This window comes from Toxotes jaculatrix, chromosome 23, assembly GCF_017976425.1.
Source record: "Toxotes jaculatrix isolate fToxJac2 chromosome 23, fToxJac2.pri, whole genome shotgun sequence".
NCBI lineage: Eukaryota > Metazoa > Chordata > Actinopteri > Toxotidae > Toxotes > Toxotes jaculatrix.
Genome location: NC_054416.1, coordinates 15,119,464 through 15,145,652, shown reverse-complemented (window position 1 = coordinate 15,145,652; position 26,189 = coordinate 15,119,464). Strand labels below are relative to the sequence as shown.

General features: G+C 39.5%; 1 protein-coding gene and 2 non-coding genes across 3 annotated transcripts; 1 reads left to right on the top strand and 2 right to left on the bottom strand.

Annotated features, from left to right (window-relative positions):
* Positions 1 to 986: 986 nt before the first annotated feature.
* serpine1 (serpin peptidase inhibitor, clade E (nexin, plasminogen activator inhibitor type 1), member 1) lies at positions 987 to 6,889 on the bottom strand. Its single transcript, XM_041030755.1, has 9 exons — positions 6,794 to 6,889; positions 4,250 to 4,488; positions 3,557 to 3,781; positions 3,249 to 3,443; positions 2,956 to 3,154; positions 2,674 to 2,774; positions 2,362 to 2,448; positions 1,728 to 1,811; positions 987 to 1,609 (listed from the first exon to the last, which is right to left on the bottom strand). Exons 2-9 carry the CDS (start codon positions 4,485 to 4,487, stop codon positions 1,563 to 1,565), a joined length of 1,176 nt encoding a protein of 391 aa, XP_040886689.1. The 5' UTR covers position 4,488; positions 6,794 to 6,889; the 3' UTR covers positions 987 to 1,562.
* Positions 6,890 to 21,721: 14,832 nt separating this feature from the next.
* trnat-agu lies at positions 21,722 to 21,795 on the top strand. The gene has a single exon. It is a non-coding gene; the product is annotated as a tRNA-Thr (tRNA).
* Positions 21,796 to 22,090: 295 nt separating this feature from the next.
* Positions 22,091 to 22,172, bottom strand: trnas-uga. Its single transcript has one exon. It is a non-coding gene; the product is annotated as a tRNA-Ser (tRNA).
* Between the last annotated feature and the right edge of the window lie 4,017 nt (positions 22,173 to 26,189).

Sequence of the window (26,189 nt, the reverse complement as noted above, 5' to 3'; positions counted from 1 at the left end):
TGTTAATGTAAAAGTAATAAAATTTTATTTAAAAAAAACATAACTGTCTGCTCCAGTAGTTCAGCTTAGTCACCATGAAACAAACCTCAGAAAATTCAGCTGAGATGGACTCAGTTCTCTTTAAACTTCTGTTTCTCTCCAAAAGTTCCTGCAGATATTCATCTTTATCTTGCTTGCTGTGATTTAACACCTTCATCTGCTGTATCTCATTTAAGGTTATTAGATGTTGAGAGCCTGAGCTAAAACACTCTAAAGGCATGCAGTTCTTTTTTACACATTCAGATCTTTTTACAGCGAAATAGTTGTTACTCCAGATACCAAATCTGGACTAAAATTAGGAGTTTAACTGCACAACTTTGTCAGTATATGTTTTGAATCAGTTGCCTTGAAAAAGGACACTTCAGCATGCAGACTGGACTCAGGGATTGAACCACCAACCTTCTGCTGAGTGGACAACCTGCCCTCCTGCCCCTTTCACAGATGCCAAAAGCAGCTGTTGACTACAAAGTCAAAGTATATCCCTCTGTTTCCACTTAAGTTGAACTGAGGACAGTGATACATTTTTATTTTAATCTTAATGTAAAACAGTCGTGTCACTGAATTTATGAGCATGTAAGAAACTTGAGATTGAAGTAGACAAAGAAAGAATTTAATTTAGATTTTTTTTTTTTTTTTGTACTAATTGGAATTTGCAAACAGTTCAAAGGAGTTCATTCCTCTGGCCGCTCAACACTGTGTTATGGTGTCATAATACCAACACTGAAGACCATTTATTAAGACTGTGGTGCAGACCCAAGTAGACACATTTAAAGTATGAAATGAACTCTGATAGTGTCAGTTTGGTTTGGTTGTTTATGTTCCTTTTTTCCATAGCACTGCCTACAGATGATTGTAGATGAAAATATGGATTGCTCTGAAAGTGTGTGTAAAGCAGGGCCACATTTACAATACATCACATCGTCCACAGATCTCCTCAACATCACAGACACCACAGACACTGCAGTTTTGTAAAAACATAGAACTTTAATAAATATAAATACTACAAAAAAATACAAATGCAACTTAACAACAAGGCAGTAAGACAGTAAGATTAATACTGAAAAAATAGATTTTTAAAAATCCATCCTTTTTTGAACTAATGCAGCCATCTGTCAGTCTGCAGCAACATCTCTCAATGTGAAGTGCATCGGTGTCTATTGTGTCAAACAACAGTAAACTACTATTACTATGAATTTGTTCATTTTTCCTTCATATTTCTTTCTGTCTTAGAGACCACAAACATTCAGAGAAATAAATAAACAAACAGCAAACACACAAACAGCAAACAAAAATGTCTCAGTCAGTCCTGTTTTCCTTTGTCATGACAAATCTCTGACTCTTTTGTCCCAGTGTTTTTTGTTCTAAGCACATAAAAATAAACCTTTTTTACTTAAGTAGTCTATTATTGCGTTGTAAGCAGTCATATGAATCCTGGTGGTCTGGTGTGGTCATTGAGTATATGGTCTTGTAGCACATGAGCCTCAGTCAGACACAGCAGAAAGAAGGCAGGTCTTCAGAGTGGGTTATGGTTGCTGAGGCTGGTTGAACTGACCCATGAACAGAACAGCACCTAAACACAAGGGGAAAAAAACAGTCAACACACCACACACACACATTCTACTTGGACTGCTCAGCTGACTGGAATTTAAAAACGGGATTTCAAATGAAAATGTAACAAAGAGTGTTACCTGTGTGTTTGTGCTGGATGAGGAAGAGGAAGGGTCTGTCCAGAGTGATCTCCTCCACTGCCATACGAGAAAACATGATAGTAGCTGAGAGAGGGAAGAAAAGAATAAATGGGTCAGATACCAAGAAATACTTTGCCTTGCCTCATATTGGTTTGCCATAATTTCATTAAACACTTTATTTATTTATTTTCTCTATTGTTAATGTTATGTTTATACTGTCTTTATTTATTTATCTGACTGTTTTTTGTCTAATGTAACACTGTGGGCCTAGGGAGCACTGCAATTTCAAAACCTGTGTATGACCTGTACATATGGTTTTGACAATAAAGTTGACTTTGACTCTTTGATTTAGAGAATAAGAATGCAACTATACCACAAGATTAGGTAATTATTACTACTTTAAGATCATTATCATTTCATGAATACTGTTCTACCAATTAGTGCCAGGCAAATACCACTCAAATACCCAACTTAATCTCAAACTTAATACTTTATTGATCCCAGACTGGAAAATTCCTGATTTTATAGCTGAAACTATTCAAAACCTAATTAATAGGAGACTTAATGTGTTGATCTAAGAGAAAAATGAATTAGCCATGGAGCTCTAGTGTGTGAGATTTAGTTTTGAGCCCACCTGTTGCCGCAGCTCCCTCAGTTCCTCGCTCATTCACCTCGATCTTCACTCTCTGGAGGACCTTCGACACGCACAGCCGTTCATCAGCTGGAGGGCAGAGAAACACAAAGTATCACAGTTCATCTCATTGCACTTTCATTAAGGGTGAAATATGGATAAAATACAAACTCTTTTCATATTGTCATCCTTTGCACCTGTTCTTTGAGCTTTTACCCCCAGGAAGGCACTACAAATAAGTAAGGGGCTGCCAAAATGTGTACAGAAAGTTGCTCCTGAAAAATGCACCATGCCTAACAACTGAAATGAACTTACTGCTGATGCGTGTGAAGTCTGCGGTAGCCAGGTTGAACATGTCTCCTAGACCCATGTCACGCAGAGCAGTCTTCAAATTCACCTCAGAGTCCAGAGTAAACCTGCATAAACATACACACACACATCCTCAGTTTTCATCCTGGTTACTTTAAGCCTTTTAAGCCACATAAGAATTGATATGACACAAACAAACATAAAACTCCACTTAGTCTTTGTTTTTAAAAAAAAAGTGTTTCTAAATCAGTTAATCTACCCATATATTGTTTGCCTCTGTTTCCTCACCTGGGCATGGCCAGCTGCCTCCTCACACTCCTCATTTCTGCCTTCCACTTATGAATCCTCTGGCTGCTCAGATCTGCACTGAGCGTGCTCAGTGGAACTTCGGGCTCAAAGGGTGACACTAGGAGCATGCTGAGTGAGTCACCCTCATATGGGACCTCAATGACATCATAGTCCACCCCATCAGCGGTTACAAACTCGCCTGTTGATTTATAAGAAGCAGATAGATGACTGTCATCCGTGGAACCCTGAATCAAACTGACATAAATTGCATGCACTAGGTCAGGTCAGCCTACCATAATTGAAGTGGTTTGTGAGTCTCATCATGTGCACGGGCACTGCGCTGCCATTGGCACAATGGAACATCCTCTCCTGGGTCATTGCACGGTCAAAGGGAACTTTCCAGAGGGCCTGGAAGTGGAGAGCATTAAGGAGGACCAGGCGGGTCTCATCAGTCAGAGATCCACGTTCCAAGAACTCCGGGATGAAACCTATAGAAGTAACGATAATAAAAAAAAATAAGTCACAAGAGAAGAAAGCAAAGAAAGCAACATTCAGAGTACTTTTTCAATTCTGCAGACTGTTAGCTGGATCTTGTGAGTACCTGCAGTGTGGTCTGAGACCCAGGAGTTGATGATGCCGATTGCCTCGTCTGGCTTAGTAAAGTCCACCTGGTGAGGGTGGGTCTGGAAGGCTTTGGCCAGGGCCCGGCGGTATCCCTTCTCCAGACTCATCTTCCTCTCCACCATCACCCCACTGGCTAGCTCCACCCCCTCCTCGCTGGACAGATCCCGCTGTAGGAGACGCTGCTGCCGGGACATCCCTCGCCCTGTGGGGAGATGAGCATTTGTATTATGGTTACACCAATAATAAACCAATTTGTAGCACACCCTATGGCTGTGTGCTACACACAGGGAGCGCAGGGGGTGCCTGGTTTGACTCCTAGCTGGTTATCTGGTGTCTTAATGCTTTCTCTGCTATATTTCTGTAAAGCATTTCATAATGATTATTAAAATAACAATTATTATCATCATCAAATTGAAATAAGTGGAGTAATTCTTTTACAGCTACAACAGTGAGTTACATTGACCTGCAGAGGGCACTATTACACAGGAAGTCACAGATGGGTGCACATGTGATATGTATACAGCTGGATTTGTTTGTATTGCATTTGATATAAAACAACATTTTCTTTTAATTTTTACGCCTATGCAGTGGACAGCAGTGTGTCATTGTATTCATTTAACACCAGACATCAGTGCCAAAATCATATTATTTTAATCTACATATCACTCACCATGAAGAGAATAGCCCATGGCAGCAGTTAAGGCTTTATGGGTGTTTCCAGCAGCACCAAGCTGAGCCATGGACAGGACAGAGGCAACGCCGTATGGGGAGAAGACCAAGTTCTTGTTTGCAGAGGCCTGACCCAGCTGGAAGAAAACCTTCAGGCCAAAGTCGGTTTGTTTATCCTGCAGAGAGCTCAGCCCTGCTCTGCTCAGGGTCAGCAGCAGGAAAATATAAACGCAAAACATCCTGGGAAAGAAAGGAGAGAATGTGTGCATGGTTTACACCTGAATGCAACACCTAAAAGTATCTGTTATAGCACTGAATGCACACAGTCACCGGGTCAATAACACTTTCTCTGACTCTTCTTTGCACAAACATGTAAAATGCATCAGTCATGTGAGTGTAAATAGAGCGCCTCCGCTCTAACGTCAGAGCAAAAGCTCAGCAAATATGCTGGATTGATGTCATCAGGACAAAATGTTGCCCTGTATGTCTGTCCATTTTTAAACATGAGTGAATCTGTGAGCAAACAATGGATCCATTTGCTTTTAAGTTTATTGTTTCTTTTTCTTATTGAGAAGGAACAGTGCGTATGTTGGATTGCATAACACTGCAGAGTCATTCTAAACAGCTCTCAGATGTTTTCTATAAAACTTTGGGAGCTAGGAAAGAAGCCAAAGACATATTTTTAGCTTCCAGAACACTGAGCACTTTTTGTGGATGTAGTCATACTATACAGGAAATGATTTCACATCAGTGACTGATTTTTTTTTTTTTTTTTAAGGAAAAAAAAAACTTTTTCTTTGGCCATTCTTACAGTTAAATCTATTTTTCATGAGCCAAAAAGAAAACAACTACAAACAGCAAGTTTTAAGTCCAAGTTACCTAGTAAGCCAGAAAGGTATTCCATCACTCCTTTGAACTATATCTCTGTTATATAATTTATGCATCTGTCCGACTCTTGTTATTAAGATTACTTCTTTATTTAACTCTGGTCTTCATTAAAAACATTCATTCCATTGTCTCAGATTTGAAGTGAAGTTACACTGTCTTGCAAGTGTATGTGTGTGTACTTGTAGATCTATCTTTGTGAGGACCATTATTAGCACAGACCTTATAAAGCGAGGACATTTTGGTTAGTCCTCACAACTTGGTTAGACTTGGTTTTAGGGTTCAGGTTAGAATTGGGTTTTATTTAGGGTTAGGCATTTAGTTCAGATGAGGTGTCTTCACAAAGACATAAATAAAAGTATTGTATATGTGTGTGTGTGACTCATGCTGGATGTGTATGCATTCATGTCAGTGTGTTAAAGGAAAATCTGTGTGTCAGTTACATTGGTTTTCCACTGTAGACATCAATAACACACAGTAGAGTGTAGGTATAACACTTTTACATAGCAGCAACATCAGTGAACTGGTCCTGGGTCATGGTCCTAGCCTCTCCCAACCTCTCCCAGCCTCTCCTAGCCTCTCCCAGCTTTAGATATATCACATTCACTGCCAGCTGCAGAAAACTACTCACAGTATGATCACCCAGTTGTGCATTACTATCAGCAAAGTCACCTGATGGCTTTGCATGACATTAGGGGTTCAGTTTCTGAGTTTGTTAGAGTTCCTCAAAGGTCCCCGACACTGAGGTAACAAGATGCATACCTATTACATGCTCTATCAAATCTTTCAACAATGTGCTTGTCACACCTAGTTGTTAAGACATAAAATATTCCTTTTCATACAGAACCCTTGACACCTCCTTCATATCTCATGCCAGTCCCTTGAAATCATAAAAACACTCTTGTCAGGATAAACACATTCAAAAAGTTGTTCAAGCCATTGGTTATTCACATTTAAAAAAAAAGTAAAGCTCTTTGCACTTAGGTGCCTGCATACTTGCAGTTAGCCACCCCCTCTAAAGCCACACTGTTCTAATTTTGTCTAGTTTTGAACACTACCTGTATGTCTTCTCTTGTGAGTCATATCAATGATGAATTTTGACTAAAAATGTCAAGTACTGATATACTAATATGTGAGCATCACTTCAATGTTGCATTTAGTTAGGGTGGAAGAATTCTGGAGTTGGGTGGGTTGTTCTCTAACAACCAGCAGATTATTTGTTTTGTATGTAAAATCTAGAAAGTAGTAACTAGTAAGTATAGTATCTCAAAATAAGTTATTTTACAGTACTGTCCACCACTGTTGGGATTAAATCTTCTGCACTGACACTATCTTAGGTACCTTTTCTGGGCGTTTTTAGCAAACCTGACCACAATATTTCTTAAATCCTGGCTGCAGCCATAAATAATGTTACCTCTGTTCTTTATTTGGCACTTTAATGCCCTGACTTAATAGTCTAAATCATATCTACAGGTTCACACAGCTGTCATTTGCATGTATATGTTTTGTTATATCACTATTTAAAAAAGTAACAAATTAATCAAATTTAAGAAATTTTAAGAAAATGCTTCTGTTATTTCACAAACTAAAAAATTTCCAGCTTTTTTAAATATTCTATTTATGATTCTAATTTCTAAGGCTAGTTAAGGGTAGCTCTTACCTGGTGGTTGGAGTGTGCTAGTTGTAGTGCCAAGGTTTCAGCTTCAGCTTCCTTCTCTTCTGCTGCTGCTGTTGCCGCTGCTGCTGCTGCTGCTGCTAAAATCTGGAAAAACTCAGCGAGTTTCTGTTTTTTTATAGTGTGGAGTTGCAAGGAAGCCCAACCCCCCACCCACGCACACACACATTATTAGAGACAATGACGTCATCTGACTCTGTCTGGACAAGCTTCCTTTTCATGAACACACACTCTACGCCTGTCTCCCTCTCACTCTCTTCTCTGTCAAGTCTGTCTCTTTTTCCCAAAGCAGAATAGACATAATGAAAAGTCACTTAATTGTTTTTCCATGTCTCTCTCAAACACACACACGCATCACTCTGGCATGTGCTGGACAGAGTCCTCAGAGAAGGCACAGTCATGTCTTTATTCATGGATCCCTGAATGCCTGAACGTGATAAATGTTGCAGGCTGTCACCGGCTGGCTGACAACCAGGTGCTGCACCGTCACACACTCTGTAAAGGAAATTGTTTTCATTTTCTCATGTTTGAAGATTTTGTGATTTTAGCTTGAGCCAAACCTGTGATCACTGGTTATAAACATACACACTTACAACATTTGCCTAAAGGTTGTTACACAGGAAGATTTTTAACCAGTGGCCAGCTTCTGAAAAGTTACTATGACACTACACTTGTATTCAACTTGTAAAACGGGACCATTATGTCAAGAAACACAGTTCATTAATAAATCCAAATCTGCACAACAGTCATAAAGGCTCACCTCAGACCTGTGCTACAAAGCAGGGTTTGGGGTTAGTGAGGTAATGTCAGGTTTAATCCTGGCTTTTCAGGGTTACAGTGGTGGTTGGTTCACTTCTTACTAGTTTACATCGCCATGGTGATTTATGCTGCACACTTAACCTGCTCCGGAGCAGGTTAACTTCAGAGGATCGGATCAACACCTGTCAAAAGCCTAACTACTGACAAATCAGACCACTGGAAAACTGAGTCATCATTCCTACTGGATCCTTATGGGCACAAAAGAGTTTACAATAAAATGATAAATAATAAATGGCATCACATATTTTGGATGAGTGGAATGGTTTCTCTGTTTGAGGTTTTCCATGTGTTCACTCCGGTTTTAAAACAAACAGAGGGAGACTTTGTCACTAAATAACTACACAATAAATATTCTAGCTTTATTTGAACTGAACAAAGATTCTTTAATCCGACAGAATTCCTGATGTGTTGGTGCTTTTGCTCTGATTCATCCCTGCAATGCAAAATAACATGAGGAGACTCTGTGACCAGAACTGTTCATTCAAACTAAACCCTCTATTGTTTTAATAAGGAAAATGATCCACACACATTGTTAAATATTTCACATCATTATAAATTAACATTTCAGTCAGACATTAGCAACTTTTCTCCTCTTTGCTTTGGCTGCAGAAAAATTACATAATTTTTAAAAAAATCTGTTTTAAGTGTTGTTAATAATTTGATACTAATTATTTAAGGAACTTAATTATAATTCCAGTACTTATTTACACTTTGTCTGGCTTCATTAATTGCAAATTATTTCTAGTATTTCTTTTATATGCAAGTCATGATCATATTGTTCACATATCACTTTGTTGAATACTAGTTTTTGATGTCACTATAACTGAATTTACCTGCACGTATCACCATCTCTTTTTATATTATATTAAGTACTTTATTCATGGTTATGACAATGTTGCTTGCAATTAACACTCAACCTCTTTCACATGAACATGCTCGCTGCTGGATGGATAATGTATTTATAATATTTAGGTGTATCTATTGATACTACCTGTTCTTGTTGGCTTTACGGGGCCCTCAATGCCCAATTTCGTTTTATTCAAATCTAAATGTGTAATAGAAATGAAAATAAACCCCCTTGAATCCTTGAATCCCTGAAACACAGATTTAACTGAGCCAGTTGATAACCAGCTTCCATAGTACAGGTGATCCAGGACGGCCAGTGAAGCCAGATAACCAAGATAATCCTGGGTCTGCTGAACTTTGTAGTACAGGCCTCTGGAGACTTTCAAAGTTCACTCTTGATCTTGTCAACAAAACAAACCAGCCTCAAAGTCTGTTCAGCTGCCCTTGAGCTTTCAGGAAACTCAGCTGAAATCTGATATAATATTACTTCAGATAAAACTGATCTTTATGGGTTTTGAGGGTGCTCCAACAACTATAGACCTGGCATCTGCCATTACATTTGCTGTGGCCATTCTGACATTCAATCAATCCCTCAATCAGGCCAAAACCAATTTGACCAACATTTGATCAAACATGAATCCTAATGTTTCTGGTACAACTATCAGCCCAGACTATTCACTTTTACACAGGAAATAGTTGAATCTAATGGGCAGGTTACCAAATTTATTGAGCACTACATGTGCTCAATTCTAGTGGCAAGTGCAAATTTACACTTCCAATGAGATAAAGTTGTTTTGATTTATTGATATTTTCTGATTGTTTTTACCACCAAGCCAACAGTTCATGTTAGATAGCAGGGCTTTAACATTAGCTCATCTTCCATACAGTCACTCTAGGTGATCATTTTGGGTAGTGACACTTCAAAACACCAAATTTGGTCATGGCCTCCAACATTCCTTATCCCAATACTCACCAGGCATCTGGTAGACATGACAGAGAATGGGAATCAACACACTTTTTCCAAATCTCTCTGGATTGAGGCCCCTGGCAGACCAACAAAAATCCTAATTGAAACCATTTTGTCTGCTAGAAGTTAAAAAGCAAAACCAGAGAGGGCTTCCCAGATCCAACACAACTTGGTTTTCCTTCAGTGAAACAAAGGACAAACAAATGTATCCAGGAGGTATGGCACATACTGAGCAATGAAGTGAGGAAAGAAAAGGATTTATGATTGCACCCCAATACAATGGAAGCGATTGGAATTTAACTTTGAAAGATTATTCTGAGTGATTGAAACACTGAACTTCAACTTCAAAGGAAAATTACAACAATCATAGAATCAGTAAATACTCCCTCCCCAGATGGATCACACCCATACACCCATTCCCATGATGGCAGGGTGGGGCAACAACTCACATGTGACCTCAATGACCCTTGAAGTGAGAACGACCCCACAATAAGGTAAATACATGGATTCTCCACCAGCCAGTTAGAACTGAAGAAGCCTTTCGGATGAAGGTGTAACATCTTAATGAAAAAAAAAACACAGGGTCACACAGGGTCATGTGGAAAAAACATATTGAATCTGGTTTAAACTTTTACCTCAATGCAATGCAATGTCTGATTGGTGGTATTATAAAACAATGTGCAGTGAGTTGGTGTCTCATTTAAAACTAAAACTGGACTCCCTGAATTAGATTTCATCTTCTTTAATTTCAATGGTTGTGTGACACCTGGTGCCACACAACCATTGAAATTAAAAACAGCAATCATATAAAGCCATTAATGAACGCGTTCTCTTTGATACCATAGAAATCAAAGGAACAACTCAAAAAACCGAGAAGACAAGTTTTAGGACCTAGACTGCTCTGATGTCATTGTCTTCTGCCTTTCATCATTCTTCATGCCACGACAACTGTGTCTGTTTATAGTCCCCATTTACACTGTCATGTCTATATGCCTTGTTTCAGTTGTGTCTTAGTGGTTATGTTTGAGTGTTGTTGCACTTTAATTGCCTTGTAAAATCACACAATACAGCTACTTTACTATCAAGTTTAAGAAGCTAAAGTTACCACTAATAACTCAGAAATGTGAGAGAGTGAAATAACACTTCCACTCAAACAACAGAATAACATCTGTGAGTGATGGGGCAATGAGCTCATGAGTTATTTACTCATGAGAACTTTTGTTTCACCAGTGTTGTTTCTGCATGTTACCCTTGTTTGTTTAGACAGTGTTGCCAAAAAAACTGTAACTTGACATAACCCCACAGTCCCTGATGATTTGGTACATTCCATATATGGCTGTGAAAGGAAATTTGGTTTGTAGAGCCCACTCACTTCTCTGTGTGGGCTGTAGACACATGGGATTCAACTGTTGCCAAGACAACACACAACATCATACACAGACTTAAAGCAGTAGTTGTTACCTGACTTTTATACAAAAATGGACTAATTGACCTTTGGGCAGTAACAGCTGCTGTCTTCACTTATTGTAAGTTTCTGGAATACTATGTAGAAAACATGCATACATTAAGATAAAGGTCAAAGCCATTTTAAATGGTAAGGACCTGAGGGGAAATCTATAAAATGTTAATTAGCGAATTTAGTGCCATCTATCAGCAAGTCATTTTCCACCAACAGTCCAGAAATTCCACTGCAAAGCTGCAACTGTCATCGATTTGATAAATAATTTGTCATGTAATCATAATTTCTTTTAGTTTTCCATAATGTAGTATCTATAGATACCATCTATAGATACCACATTCTAATAAATCATGTTTTATACTAGGTTTCTACCCTGTAACTACTGACTTTATTATTACTTAATATATAATTTACCAGTGCTTTATAGATCATTTTTCAGTCATTACTGCAGAGAATTTTTGTATAGCCAGGTTGTCAGAAAATTCTCTGGGTAGACTCGCATCTTGGCTTGCCAGGTGCTTATGAAAGCATGGAACATGACAGACACTGTCCATGACACTGTCCATGACAACTAACGTGCACATACTTGTGCTCTTACCATTGTGGGTGTTGTCATTGCTCTCCAACACTGTAGTGGGTGATCAAATCTGCAGCAAACACACAGGGTGGCTAAAGTCAATGAAAGCAGGAAAATCTACATGTGATGTGAACTTTCATATTGTCATGAATTGTTGTTTACTTGCACTTGCTTTCTCATTATTCTGATCTTAGCGATTGTTATTTGATAGCTGATGTTTTTGAAGGGGGCAGAGGAGGAATCAACTGGCTCATGGGTACAACAAAACCAACAAACCAATCATTGACGAGGGATTGTGTGCAGTTGGCGGAGCCTCAGGTTTCAAAGTTTGAAATATTTGAGAGGAACATGCAGGGTCTGTGCACCAGCCTCAGCCAATTGTATAGGTGTACGTGTGTGGTCCCTCTTGCTGCTGTTGAATATAGCCCTTGTCAGTTCACTTGCTCCTTCTTTCCTGTGAATCAGACTCAGGGATATTGAAGACACCTGTTAGCTTTGTAGCTTCCTCTTGCTCTTGCCATGTACTCTGATTGTAGACCTTCTCTTTCAGATGTGGCTTTGCTTCCTTTAGGAGGAAGCTAAGAGGCTGCCCACTGTTAGCTTAGCTTCTTTGTCAGGGTATTTCAGTGAGGTCTCCTGGTTGTAGCCCCTTTTATAGTACAGTGGCAAGTAGGGCCAGGACAACAGTTAAATTGTCTTATATATGCAGTTTGAGGATAAGTCTATTTATATAATGCTGCCCACTGCAACATAAAAGACTATTTTGGAACAGGCTGTCTGGACATTCCTCCAACCCACATTCTGACTCATTAAAAAAAAAGCTTCCTCTTTCTCTGTCTCATTGCAAACTTAGGTTCGATGCAGCAGTTGCATCTGTCAGAAAACTGCTCAGTGATGCACACATGCAAGTCATCTCGTCCTCCAGAGCCTTTATACTGGCAACCTGCACATCAAGGCAAGTCAAATGGCTGAGGACTGATTGCCCATGTTTCTTTCCTCCATGCACTGTAACACCTTGACCCAAAACATGAGCAGCACAACTGCACTGAAGGACTGAAAGTATATGTCTTTAAGCCTTGGGCCTTGGATCTGGCTTCACTAGTGAGATTACATGTTGTGGTGAAGGTATCTGATGCGTGGATTACATCAGGCAAACTACTTTGACGCTGGGAACTGCCTCAGTGTGCACACTTTGTTATATGATGCAGAAAACAGCCCAAAGCCTTCTGAAAGACTGCCCATTAGCAGGGTTCTATCTGAATAGGTTGTATAGTTGATGTTAGATGGTTCTCTTTCTAATGTATCCAGTAAGAATAGTTCTGAGCTTTGTCTAACTTGGACCTTCCCCCAGTGGCTTATTTGCATTATGCCAATAAGTGAGTTTCCTGTTGGAATTATAGAGATTTTTTTTCTTTGTGCTTTTTTTAATTTTATGCAGACATTTGCTCATTCTGCTTGTTTAACTCAGGCTCTGTATGCAGAGCCAGGCTAAACAGGTCTTGGACCGATGGCTGTACTGAACACACAGATATAAGATGGCAAACAAGAATAATGTTAGTAATCACTTAATGTGGGTCATCTTCCATCCAGCTGGACCACGTTTCATCCAACTGGATGAGTAAAACCCGTTTGGAAAGGTTAATTTGGACTACCATTGTACCATATGGGCAATTTATCATCAAAAGGTTGGGCTACATTTCAATAAATCACCCCTATATTCCTCCTGTTCCAGTTATTGTCCTTATTGTGCTCTGCATAAAAGACTGCATCTGTTTGTGTCATGTTAGATGTAACATGACATAAAATGACTGGTATTTCAAGGTTTGTTGTTAACCCAGAATTTGTGCTTTCCCTAACCAACTAGTTTTTGTGCCTTGCCAAATCATAGCCACATGGAAACAGTCACATCAATCCCTCTTGTACTAATGACTTTTGGATGGTTAGAGAAGGCACTGCTCGTGCTGATAGGGGCATCAGATCGGAAGACACAAGCATGGGCCTTTTTAAAAGCAGGGATGAGTTGTTTTTCTCTTTTCTGAATAAAACTGAACTTACAGAATTCGAAATATTAACTGTTACCTGCCTCAGCTTTTGGACTGGGCGTGAAGTTCCAGTCAGCATGGAAGATGCACTGGCATGTTCCTTTGTGGGGGCAAGTTAAGAGAGCGGCTTTGGACTTTGGACCGCCTGGAGAACGGAGGGTCGCTGGTTCGATTCCTCTGCAAAGCACAATGGATGTGCACAACGGATAGCTCCCTGCCCCAGCGTCTCTAGTGCATGTGCATGCATGTGTATGTGTTTCGTTCACTTGGTATGGGTAAAATGCAGAGAATAAATTTCCCCAGGTTGAGGCCAAAAAAAAGTAATAAACTTAAACTTTGCAAGGTGCTAATTGTTGTCAGAGGCATATTTGTGCAACTCTGCGGCAGCTGTAGTTGCCCCTGTATGTACGGAGAGGAACAAACAGGAGCAGCCCTGGTTGTGTCAGGTGTTGTGTCATGTCACATCAGACAACAACAGATGCCTCATAGGATTGAAAACAGGAAGTGAATCAATGGGCAAAGGTAGTCACACTTCCTGACTCCCAAGCACTGAGAAGAAAGGTTATCTCGTTTATCTTGGAAATTGGATTGTGGTATGTTGAGGAAAAAAATAAGACAGAATCAATGGAATGACACATGTGTTGCACATGCCAAAGTAGTTCCAGTCAAGTGTCATCAATCTTCATGTTCTGACAGGCTTATTTGGCTGCCCCCTTAGGTTCATTCTATCACTCACTTTCCTCAAAATATACCGTAGGAAGTTCCAGTATTCAAACCATGATTTTATTTGGCTTTTTTTAATTTGTCACCTTCATGGCCAGGCAACTAAAAACTACTTAGTTGAGATTATGTAAAGATGATGTCACGTTTTAAAGGATCCAGCGCTGACTAGCCTGGTGGAACCAAATGAAATTTAGGACCAAAACCAGATCATTTCTCTTGGAGGTGAAGTAAATTTGTGTAAGCTTTCACCTTTCACAAAACTTTTGTGAGGGCATCCAGTTTTATATGATCCTGCTCTGTTGGAGTATTCCTCACAAAAACAAAAATTCTTTGCTGTCCACCATTGGGCAGTAGTTGAGGTTTAAAATTCAGTGCTACTCTTGAAACAGTTAACCTAGTTTTCCAGTTAGCAGCCAAGCCTTACGAGAAGGAAGTGCACTTCAAGTTCATTTTATCAAGTAAACTGAAGTAAAGTTTATTTCCCAAGTATATTTATGTGGTAAGTATCCTAATATCAATGTACTAGTAGTTTCTTTGTAAGTGTACTATTTCAGTACTTCTTGGGACTAAATTGGCCACTTTTTAGTTTGACTAAAAGTTAACTTTTAGGTAAGTAAAAAGGAGTAAACTTTGAGTACACAACCAGTTTACAATAAAGTTTTATTTTGTCCTGGAGCTATACTATGAACTATAGCAAACTTTTAGTACACTGCTAGTTTACTAGTTATGTACTTCTAGCCCATATTTTAGATTATGAATGTAGACTTTTAAGTATACACTCAGTAATCTACTGGTTTGTGTTTTTATACTGCTAGGTTTCTATCTAGGTTTTTTTATACTTGAAATATACCTTTAACTGGACTTTAAGTAGACTTGAAGTGAACGCATATGTTATAAATCAAACAAATCTCGTATTGGATGCTAAAATATAAGAACATCATAAGTCAAACATTTCTGGTATAATGTGGTATTAGTATCAGTAATGATACAATCCAAATTACATTTAGTATTGAATTATTTGAAGATCGTGGATTTAGGATGCACCTTTAAAATACAATGAGTTACTACCACTTTGGGAATATTTCAGCAGCCACCGGATGAATTGCTGTGAAATCCATGGTGTACAACATCAACATTGCATGTAGCAACCTGAGTTTTCACTTGTAAGTCCAAATGTAAGTCTGACAGCATCTGTTCAGCTGATTCTGAAGAAGCGTGATTCTCCAGATGCACTGGTTATGCCTGATGGAGCGTTTTTTTTAATCATGTGCTTCCTAAAAATGAGGATTGATTACAGCAGTTTCTAAACGAACACAGTCATCATGAAAAGTGTTCCTATGAAAAGGAAAAAAGGAAGTAAAAGTGATGGGTCTGTTGTTGATGACAACATACGCAAAGAGGGAAAGATGCTGCTGTGACAGGAAAAGACATCATCTCCCACTGAGATAATGTGACCAAACACCACTCGCACTCATTCTTGATAAGCGATGGATTATTTCCATGACCAGTACTGACCTTAGCACATTGTAGCATTATTCATTCTGCTGAGTAAACCTCAACAGCCCAAAGTGTGGCAAGATTTTCCATCAGAATTACGATTTTAATAAATAACGAAAGTCAAGTTTATCAACCATGATGGAAACCGAAGCTAGTAAAATTAAATCAAAACCTTTTTAATCAAAAACAAAAAGAACAAAATCAGCTGGTCCAGTGCCATTCAAATTCAATTCAAGTCAATTCTTTTTATAGAGCACTAAGTCATAACATACATTATCTGAAGGCCCTTTACAGAGTGAGGTCAAGACCTGACAACATTATAGAGAGAAATCATATCCTAATCATGGGAGTTCCCCATCAGCCTCCAACTACAGCATCATAACTAGGGAATCATCCAAAGCAAAGCCTGAGCCAGCCCTAACTATATGCTTTGGGTGTTAAATACTAAGAGTAAGACGTTGAAATGAGTTACAGCTATCTTTAGGTCTAGGGTTGATTAATAAGCTGGAATACATCGCTGTGACAGCCGCCACCCCCACCCACCCTGTCATTTCAAATCTTCACATCCACATTTGTCACTGTTGTGTCTGAACAGGGTTTTAGATAGAGGTTCTCAACCTTGAGCAGCACAGCAGAGATGTGAGACTACCACGTGACATGAGGATGCACATGTGCACACAGTTTTATCCGTATCCTGGTTAGAAAAGATTCCATGATTTTTTTGTCTTTGATTTTGTATCTTGAGCTGTATTTTTTTTGTCCTTCAGTCTGGTACAGTCCAGTATTACACCATCATAAAGAACAGTTGTACTGGATTGCTTTAGATTGTTCAGGTATTCCTACTACAGAGTGTACAGTGGGGTAAATAATTATTTGATCCCCTGCTGATTTTGTAGGTTTATATATATATTTATAACTTTTATTTTATTTTTTTTCTGCACTTTTTGTTGATATTCTGTCTCTGTCTGTTCAAATAAGCCTATCTTAAAAATGAAGGATTGCTCATGTCTTTGTAAAGGGGTAAATCAACAGGGGATCAAATAATTATTTCCCCCACTGTATATTCCTAACCTACAATAACAGTGTAATATGACTGTTACATAATCTTTCCACTGCTCTGAGTAAGCAGTGGAAGTTCAAAGGGATTAGAAATTGAAAACATTTTGGCCTGTGTTTACCTGCATGTGGTTAGAGTGAGTAAATGGGTGAGGTTATGGTGAACCAGACCAAATGTACAGACAGAAGACAGGTTAATTAATATTCTTCCATCAGTCTAACACTTTGACTTGCATAGTTCCTGTTGACCCTGCATAAACCAAGATAAAAGACACAAACACAGAGTCTGGAACACGTCACATACCTGATCTCAAACAAGCACTGATCCAGATAAGCCCTGCAGTGACTTCTCAGATAACACACGCTGGACTCTTGGCATCTTGGCACCAGTCTGGACTTGGCCTGAATCTAGCCTAGATCCATCCAGAGTTTCCTTGGATGTTCCGGTGTATTTGCAAAACAGCAACGCAGGAGAGAAATGTAGAGGCACTGAAAATTGGAATTACCTGTGTGCCTTCAGGTCATCAGGTTCTTCAGATGGTGTAGAACACAAACATAAGTTTGCTAAAAGATGTGGTTCTGAGTGTGACAGTGTCAGTCTGTCGGTCTACTGAAATATTTCAGTCTGGACAGTCTTTCTAGTAGAAATATTGGAAGAATTGCCACAGTTTTCTATTTACTTTACTACACACCTCCATGTTCCTCTGTCCAGCTGGGCAGCCAGGAACACAAGGGAGAGGACCCAAACGCAGACACCCAAGACAGACGGACACTGATAGTGTCCTTTATTAAACTAAAAATCACTGGCAAGGAGTCCGTGGCCAAAACAAATCCACAAGTGGAGAAAAAGGCTCAGGAACAAAAAGCCAAAGGAAGTATCCTTTCTGAGGCAAACCAGGAACAGAGGAAAGTCCAGAAGCAAAGACTGAGATCAACAAATGAGACAAAACCATGAGGAACATGGACAGGGGAACAGGTAAAACAGAGAAACACAGGTAGAGACACAGACAAACTGAGAAGGACAGGGGACCAATAAGAATTATTTACACAGGGGTAATGGGCAACAGGTGAAACCAATTAGGGTGAGGAAAACAATAAAAAAAAGAGGAAAACCAGACAAAGACAGGACGTAGAATAGGAAGAGATGCACAAGGGACAAGGCTTTAAAATAAAACAAAGTACAAACCTACTCAGGAATGGGTACATAAGGATTTCAGACTAAAACAAGCGATACTAAAACAACTCCAGAACCAAAACAAAACGACATAATTACTAAATAAAACAGAGATAATACTAAAACAAATACTAAAACTCACCAAGGGGCTGAACCAACAAAGAGTCCACAAAAGTCAAGAAGAAAACAGTCCGTACAGTCCAGGAAGAGTTCAAAAACAAACCAAAAGAGTTCAGAAAAAGGGGCTGTACTTTTATTTGCAGCTAATTTGCAGATGCTAGCATGCTAATATGCTAAGTTAAGGTGACCATCAAGCATGTTAACATTGTTAGCATGTTCAGATTAGCATTAATCTCAAAGCCCCACCGTGCCTCAGAAAAGCCTGAGCCAGAGCTGCTAGCATGGCTGTAAAGTTACAGACATGCACGTGTATGTATGTACCACATACTCAGACACATTCTACACATGTGCACTAAAAAACATGATGGGGGTTTCCCAATGGTGTGCCTACAGTCCTAAATTTTGGGCTGCTTGTGGATATCCACAAAGTCTGTGCAGATCCTTGAGGACTTGGGCAGATGATGAAATTTAGTGGACTCATGTGGACATGAAAGCATGACTTGGCTTTTAGTGTTCATGAAACTCACACTCTTTCAAACATCTCAGTACACAACATTTACACTTATCGCATCTCTTTTCCTTTGCTCACTTTGAATATAATTTTCCCGAGTTCTGACTTACCTCCACCTCACCCCTTCCTACCTACCTGCATAGGAGCATGACTCACTGTCTCTTTGGACCACAGTTTTTTTGCCTCACCCATAAGGGCCTGTGAGTCAGTGTTAGTGTGTACAGTCTTGCACCCTCGTTTCCAACAGCCTTGATAACAATTTGCCTGAGTATGCAGTAGACACAAATAATCTGTGTCTGAGCAAGAAGACACAACAAATAGATTCAGGGTAGCAGTGTGACGTCTGGTGCCCTTTAACCCAGCAGCTTGAAACCATAGTAACCACTCAGACTCAATAAAGACATTATATGCCTGTATCACAGAGTGAGGTTAGATGAATGTGCTAGGTTTGATAAAACTGACTCCTTTTAACTTAGAACACCAACTTACAATTAGAAAATGTCTTTGTTGAATATAACTAATGTCAGACATTGTCATTTTATCAAGCAACTTTATTACTAAGAAGAATTCCCTCCAAAAAGACGCCTTTTAGAATCATTTCACAAAGAACACATTTATGGAAGAGGATTAATTCTGACTTTAATTCAGACTTTTTCTCCCTCACAATTTTGGCTTTAAACTCAGAATTCTCACTTTCGTTCTCAGAGTTTTGACTTTCTATAAATTCTCATTGAGAAAGTTTTTGTTTTTCACATGTGGCCCTAATTCTCTTCCACACCCAACACATAGTGAAGTAACAGATAAGTAATTTCTCAGAAAACAACTTGGTTGCAGCCCTCCTGTTGCATGAATTACAGTCTGTAGACAATGTTTTTTTTTATGTTCCAACAGGAGCCCAGTCAAAATTCTGAATTGAACCTGATCTAAAAAAAGAAACTGGCAACATTTTCCCCTCTTCATATATGAAGTCTATTGGTCTTTTAAATACCAGACCTCCAAGACTAAAAACTTCCGCACACCTCCCTGCAGTGATTCACTCCTCACAGTACTATGACAAAAATGCTCCTTTAACCTCTAACTTTCCCCTACTGTGTTTCCCATCACCCCCTGTAAACTGGTGAAGGTTCTGTCCTCCAGAGCTGTCAGTATAAGTTAAAGCTTGACCCTGATCACATTCTTCCATCAGCTTCACAGCTGGGTTCAACGGACACCACACACTTCTGGTAAAGTGAGAGCTTTACGACAATAACATAGACAGAAACAGTTTTTTCTAATAAGTAGTGTCAGAGTCAGTGGTCTTGGAAAAACTGTGCATAGTGAATGTCAGAACACTCCATTTATTTATAAAATCTATAAAATCCTTTTTTTCCATGCAGCACTTTTCTTGAGGAGCAGCCCTGAAGACAGAAGATAATAGCTGTCCCAGTTCCATTCTACATACTAATGTACACATTTTTACTAATTTTTATGTTCTGTAGTTTTTGCAGTTAGTAGACCAGTAAGTATTCCAGCTGGACTTCTAGAATAGGTGGAAGTCACACTCACATGGCTATCACATTAGGTCAGATTAACTGACTATCATGGCGGTGATTAGCGTTTATTGTGGATTTAGACCAACCCTTTTTTATTTTTGCCCGTATGCCTCATGGAAAATATCACAGCGGTCTGGATTATGCTCAGTAATTTTTAAGTAGCCTCAACCAAAATATTTTGGCTCCACATGCATAGTGCCAGTCCTGCCTCTGGTTGATGCCTGTGCAGGCTTTGACAGTAATAACAGAAAGTGAACATATTGCTCAATCCAAACAGTAAGTGATCCACTAATAGACACTGTATGCGGTTAGGGAGGAGGAAGCTGAGGTGGCCGGGTGGTTGGAATGATTAGTAACAGGAAGTAGACTCATGGTGAATGAAAGTTACACAAAGAGAAAATATGTGTGTGTGTGCATAGGCTCTATTTTGACAACAGTGAGAAAGCCCACTACAGCAGCAGGGAAATGATGCACTTCATGGGCAGAGATTGCTGCTGTGTCTCCATGACTGCAACAGCTGAGATGTGTACCATATTCTTGTCCCAGTATAAAACAACAGGACAACAGCCTGCCTCCACATGCTCCAGTCCAAATCGCCCCCCTGTGTTCTTGTTGGTCAAACACAGCTGACAGCTTCCTCACCAGTCCACCATCCTCTGGGAGTTCTAATGTGCCAATCCAGATCATGGCATGGGCCTGCAAAAGTTCGCTGGACACCCGGTTGACTGTCACTCATTGGGCTTGGTCGAAGTAGAAGCCACAGGGATTCAAATGGGCACAGAAGCCGCCACACACTTGGTGTAGAAGCGATGATCTGCAAGGTGCCACCATTGCTGTAGAGGACTTCCCTCCTTTTTCCCCTCATGGTTTTGTCAGAGGGGTGCTGGGTGATGGCCCAATAGGCCCTTCATATTGTAAGATGAGATTTATTTTGTGATTTTAAATTTTCTCAAGGTTATTGTTGGTTTGTATTAATGTTGGACTATTTGGTGGAGTGATCCGGAAATGTGCGATGTGCCACATCACTTGGCGAGGTTTTTCCCATGTTGCTGTAGGGTTCTTCTGGTCCGTTATTAAAACAAGACACACATCTACACAAGACAGTGTCCCCGTGCTTCTTAACTACACCCACAGAAAAGCCTCCGGTTGATGATACTGGTGATGAATCTAGTTAAGGGTACAAAAGATAACCCTTACAATATCACCTTCATCCCTCCAGGGAAGAAGCTGGCGTTCATTATTATTATTATTATTATTATTATTATTATTATTATTATTATTATTATTATTGTTATTATTATTGTTATTATTATTGTTATTATTATTGTTATTATTATTATTATTATTATTATTATTATTATTATTGTTACTATTATTAACCATTACCATTTTTTCTTTAATTAATATTCGGTCAATAACCAAATCATTACAGATAGATAGATAGACAATAATATCAAAATATTCTGTCACAGCAAATAAAATTTGTAAACCTCCATGTAACATGTGCGCTGTACCCACAAAAGCGAAACACAAAAAGTTAGTCCCCCTCACACAAATATAAAGAAACAAATTGATAAGACTGGCTCAGATGGCGCCGTGGCTTAGTTGGTTAAAGCGCCTGTCTAGTAAACAGGAGATCCTGGGTTCGAATCCCAGCGGTGCCTTTTCTTCCTTCATTCTTATCTTTGCAAGAAGAGAGTAGGATCGTCTGATTTTTTTGTTGTTAAAAGCTAGTTTAACGCCAACGCTCTATAACTGACACTGTAATCTTAACCAGCGCTTTTATGAAGCCTGCTGTTTTGTTTGTTTCATAATCAGTATCATAATTTTACACAAGGAAATCCAAAATGTCCTCAACTTCTTTATTTCCGTAGTTGACAGAAAAGCTGGCAAGTCAAATTGTGATCACCGTCATGTTTTACAAGCATAAAGGTGTCAAAATCACAAACACAAAAATATCGCTGCGAGCAGGGTTCGAACCTGCGCGGGAAGATCCCATTGGATTTCAAGTCCAACGCCTTAACCACTCGGCCATCGCAGCTCGGCAGCCTTGTGGGGGGTTCTTGCACTTTTCAATTTACCTATCCATCCACGATATATGTTTTTGATTATATTCTTTTTCTGTCGGCTTACGGTTCGACATTAAAAATAAGGTTTAGAAATTACAATATGTCCAGCTCTCGCCATGGGCCAGCTCTCATCATAGTTCTCATCTAGTTTCATTTTTACTATACGGACCCTTAGTAGTGAATCTGCGTGAATATCTAAAGTCTTTTATTTATGGTCTCAGTCAGTACACTTGAGGCAAATTTGGTTGCAATGAGATAAAGTATAAAATCGTTATAGCAGGTTGACCTGATCTGACCATACCCCCCAGGGAAAAAATCTCTACTATCTGGTCTGGTCCCCGACTATTTTAATCAATACTTCCTTAGCAAAACCTTGTCAAACCCATAACTATCCGAAATCTATTTACCTTTGATTGCAAAAAGGAAACCATGACCGAAGGTATTCAGATCAGACTCTATGCGTTAATGCCTGGTTTCATTTACAGAGAGTGCACAAGCACACGATCGCTCCCACTGATGATAGGAGTTTGGTGACTCCCAGTGGTAGTACGAAAAAAAAGAAAAAACATCAATGACTGGCATGTGACTGTCTTTTCTTTCTGTTAATTTGAACGTAAACATCGAAAATGAACTGGGGAAAATGTAAAATAAATCACTGGACTTTAAATCAGTGTGTGTGCATAACTTAAAATGAGGACAGTATCAAACCAACATCAGCTGGGGAAACAAACCTCAAAGAAGACAGATGCTATAGCCAGAGCTAACGGGAGTAAAAGGTATTTTAATACATAGTATATTTACTAAGGAATTCACATGTATTTATTTGTTCATATTTTTCAAATGTATTTTTCCATCACATCTCATCCTGTTACAGCTCATCGTTTTTTCTTTTCAGACCTGTTGGAGTACACTCCAAGATCACACTGAGACCATATGCTGAGGGGCAGGGCAGGCTCTAAGGACTGTGTAGCAGAGGCATTAGAGCCAGAGGTCGGATGAACTTGCTTGCACCGGAGGACATCGTCAAGAGACCAGCGTGAGAGTCAGCGCGCAGCCGGTTCTCCACAGTGAGAACCGCGAGGATGGGGGCAGTCGGTTTTTGTCAGCAGCGGGACACGGTGTGGGTGTCCGGCTCTGTTTAACGGACTTCAGCCACTGGGGAGCTACTCAGTCAGTCAGTCCACCACCAGGAGGACGGCGGTGCGAGCTGTCCGTTCAGCACACAGCCCACGTCCACGACGGCATTTTGACAGGGAAGGTAAGTCTCGTCTACTTCACATTTCCACACCGACCACGAACAGCTAATAACAGCCCGCGGGGAACAGGGTCGAGCACCTAAGGATGTAAATAGTAAGAAGTGGCCGGACATTCGGCAGGTTTCCTTTCAATATAAAAGCAAAACTGTGGCTATTAAATAGAAAAAAAGTTCAGGGTTTTTGCTGTTAAAATAAACCTTAATTCTTAAACAATATTAATGATACCAATGAATATGACAAGCAAATTATTCTTTTAAAAAGTGATTCCCTCAATCAAGAAAGAAATTATGAAATAATATTGAAAACCATATGAATCAAGAAAGAAAATAAAATGTAATTTCCTTAAGTCTTAAAAATAATAAATTACAGCTCATTGTTGTCATAAGTTTGATTTTATGCTGCCATGATTTTTATTTTTCTGAGTTCTTCTCACTATCCATGCACTTTGGCTTCATACATCATAGTAATATACCGTAAAGGCCTTAAGAGGACCAGTTTAGCTCTACAACCTGACCACATTGCGTCCTGGTAAGCGAGAGCAGTGCCAGGCGGACATGCATGTCCTCTATGTGTCTTCCTGTTAACCCAGTATATTCTCAGGTGCACAGCATTAGGTCCAACAGTCTGGAGTAATCCTGTTTGATTGATCCTGCAGCATTAACCCAACCTGACTGGGTCAGGTTTAAACTAGTATGCTAGGTTACTGGATGAGGGCACAGAGGTGGGATTTGTACCTTATTTAAGTACCTTATTTGAGCAGTTTCACAGTTCATTGTGGTGTACATAGAGTACATTTTTTTTAAAAGTTTAATAACATATTATCTAGAAATCTGAATAATATGCAAAATCGTATTAATATACACATTATAAAATTAAATATTTTTTTGACAAAGTAATAATTTCTATCTGTACACTCACATACATTTAAGGTGCATGACCATACACATATATATTATATCCTTTTTACTTGATGGTTACCAGCCGCAAAGTTAAATTGAAAACACAGATAAAAAATAATTTCTTAAATCGTTTATTTCCTCATCTGGAAAACACAAATGATTAATGACCAGTGTCACAACTTGTAGTGATACAATGGTGTAGTTTGTTGGTTGACACTTAACAATCAGAAAACTTATCAGATTATTGTTCACGTTAATCTGTTTTTCTTTGTATTATATATATATATATATATATATATATATATATATATATAAGTTGTTTGTTTGTTTGATGGCGTGAAGACATGAAAACACCTCCGTCACAACATAAAAATTGTTGCTGTTTCCAACAGCTGGGCATGGCACAGCCAGTACATGGGGTTTAGTCTTATAGGAGGTATCTCTGTGTCTCCAAGCGTTGTCTTTGGCATCACTTCTTCACCTTTACCAGTACACTCTTAGACATGGTTTTGTAACACGTACTACCACTAGGTGGCATTGCCTCACCTGTTTGATGACATGGACATAAATTACACATGGATATTGTGAAAGGGTTTGGGTTGGGGTTCAGGGCTTTAGGGGTTCAGAGTTAGGGGACCAGAAGGACGAGATCATGTTGACAAACCAAATGCATTCAAGCACATTTTCCTGTAGTATGTAGTTTGTAGTATTGTGGCAATTCTTGTCTTGTAAAGGTCAGTAGGGGACAGAGTTGAGAAATCCTCATTCTGTATAGCTGTGCAGTGTTTTTATACCTGAAGCCTTCCATCTGGACTTCTGCTTCACAGTGCTACTGTCTGGACTGGACCACAAGGAGGATGGTGAGGAGGGGAGGGGTAGGAGGCCAGTCGGGAGCAGCTGGTGCCACCTCCTTAATGAAGGCACCGGTTAACCGATTAGAGGCTTTACTTCTAAATTTAGACTCAGAGCTACTTCCGGCTGCACACGCTGACTCTGAATCAGCACTGATCAGATTTCTGTGTCTTAAGTCGTTGGGCAAAATGAACTCATTATTGCACCCTTTTTGGTGAGTTTGGTCACTTCACCCAGTTTGAGGAAGAAGTATGTTGGTGTTAGCTTCTCTGGTTCTGGCGCACAGTGTGTACACCGTAAATCCTTAAACAAACATAATAATCCCTGGGTTACACACTGCAAACGTCAAGTCAATTTTATCTCTATATCTCCGAATCATAACAGAAGTTATCTGAACGCACTTTTCATATAGGGCAGGTTTAGACAGTACTCTGTCTAATATTATCTACAGAGACTCAACATTTAACCCAAGAGCAGCACTTGGTGACAGTGGAGAGAAAAACTTCCTTTAACAGGTAGAAACCTTGAACAGAATCAGACTCATGGAGGAGAGAGAGGGAGGGAGAGAGAGAGGAGAGAGGGAGGGAGAGAGAGGGAAAGGGAGAGAGACGGAGAGAGAGAGAGGGAAAGGTGCAAGCAAGAGCAGGTACAAAGACAGCATAGCACAGAGCAGGTTCCACGTAATGATAATGATAGAAAACTAAAAAATAATAATAAGACAATAGTAAGTTTGGTAAAACAGTACAAAAAATAACAATAGCAGAACCAATGACAGTCAGACTAATAATAGGACTAATTATGGGGCAGTAGGTGGTCCACAGATCCAGATACAGCTCTGAGGGCAGATGAACCTGCAGAGAGCAACAGCAGAAGAAAGCCTGTGTGTGTGTGCGTGTGTGTCTTAATAAGTAATAGAACTGGTTTGAGAACTGGGAAACAGTCAGTGTCTTGGCCCTCAAACCAGTTAGGTATATTGTTTGTT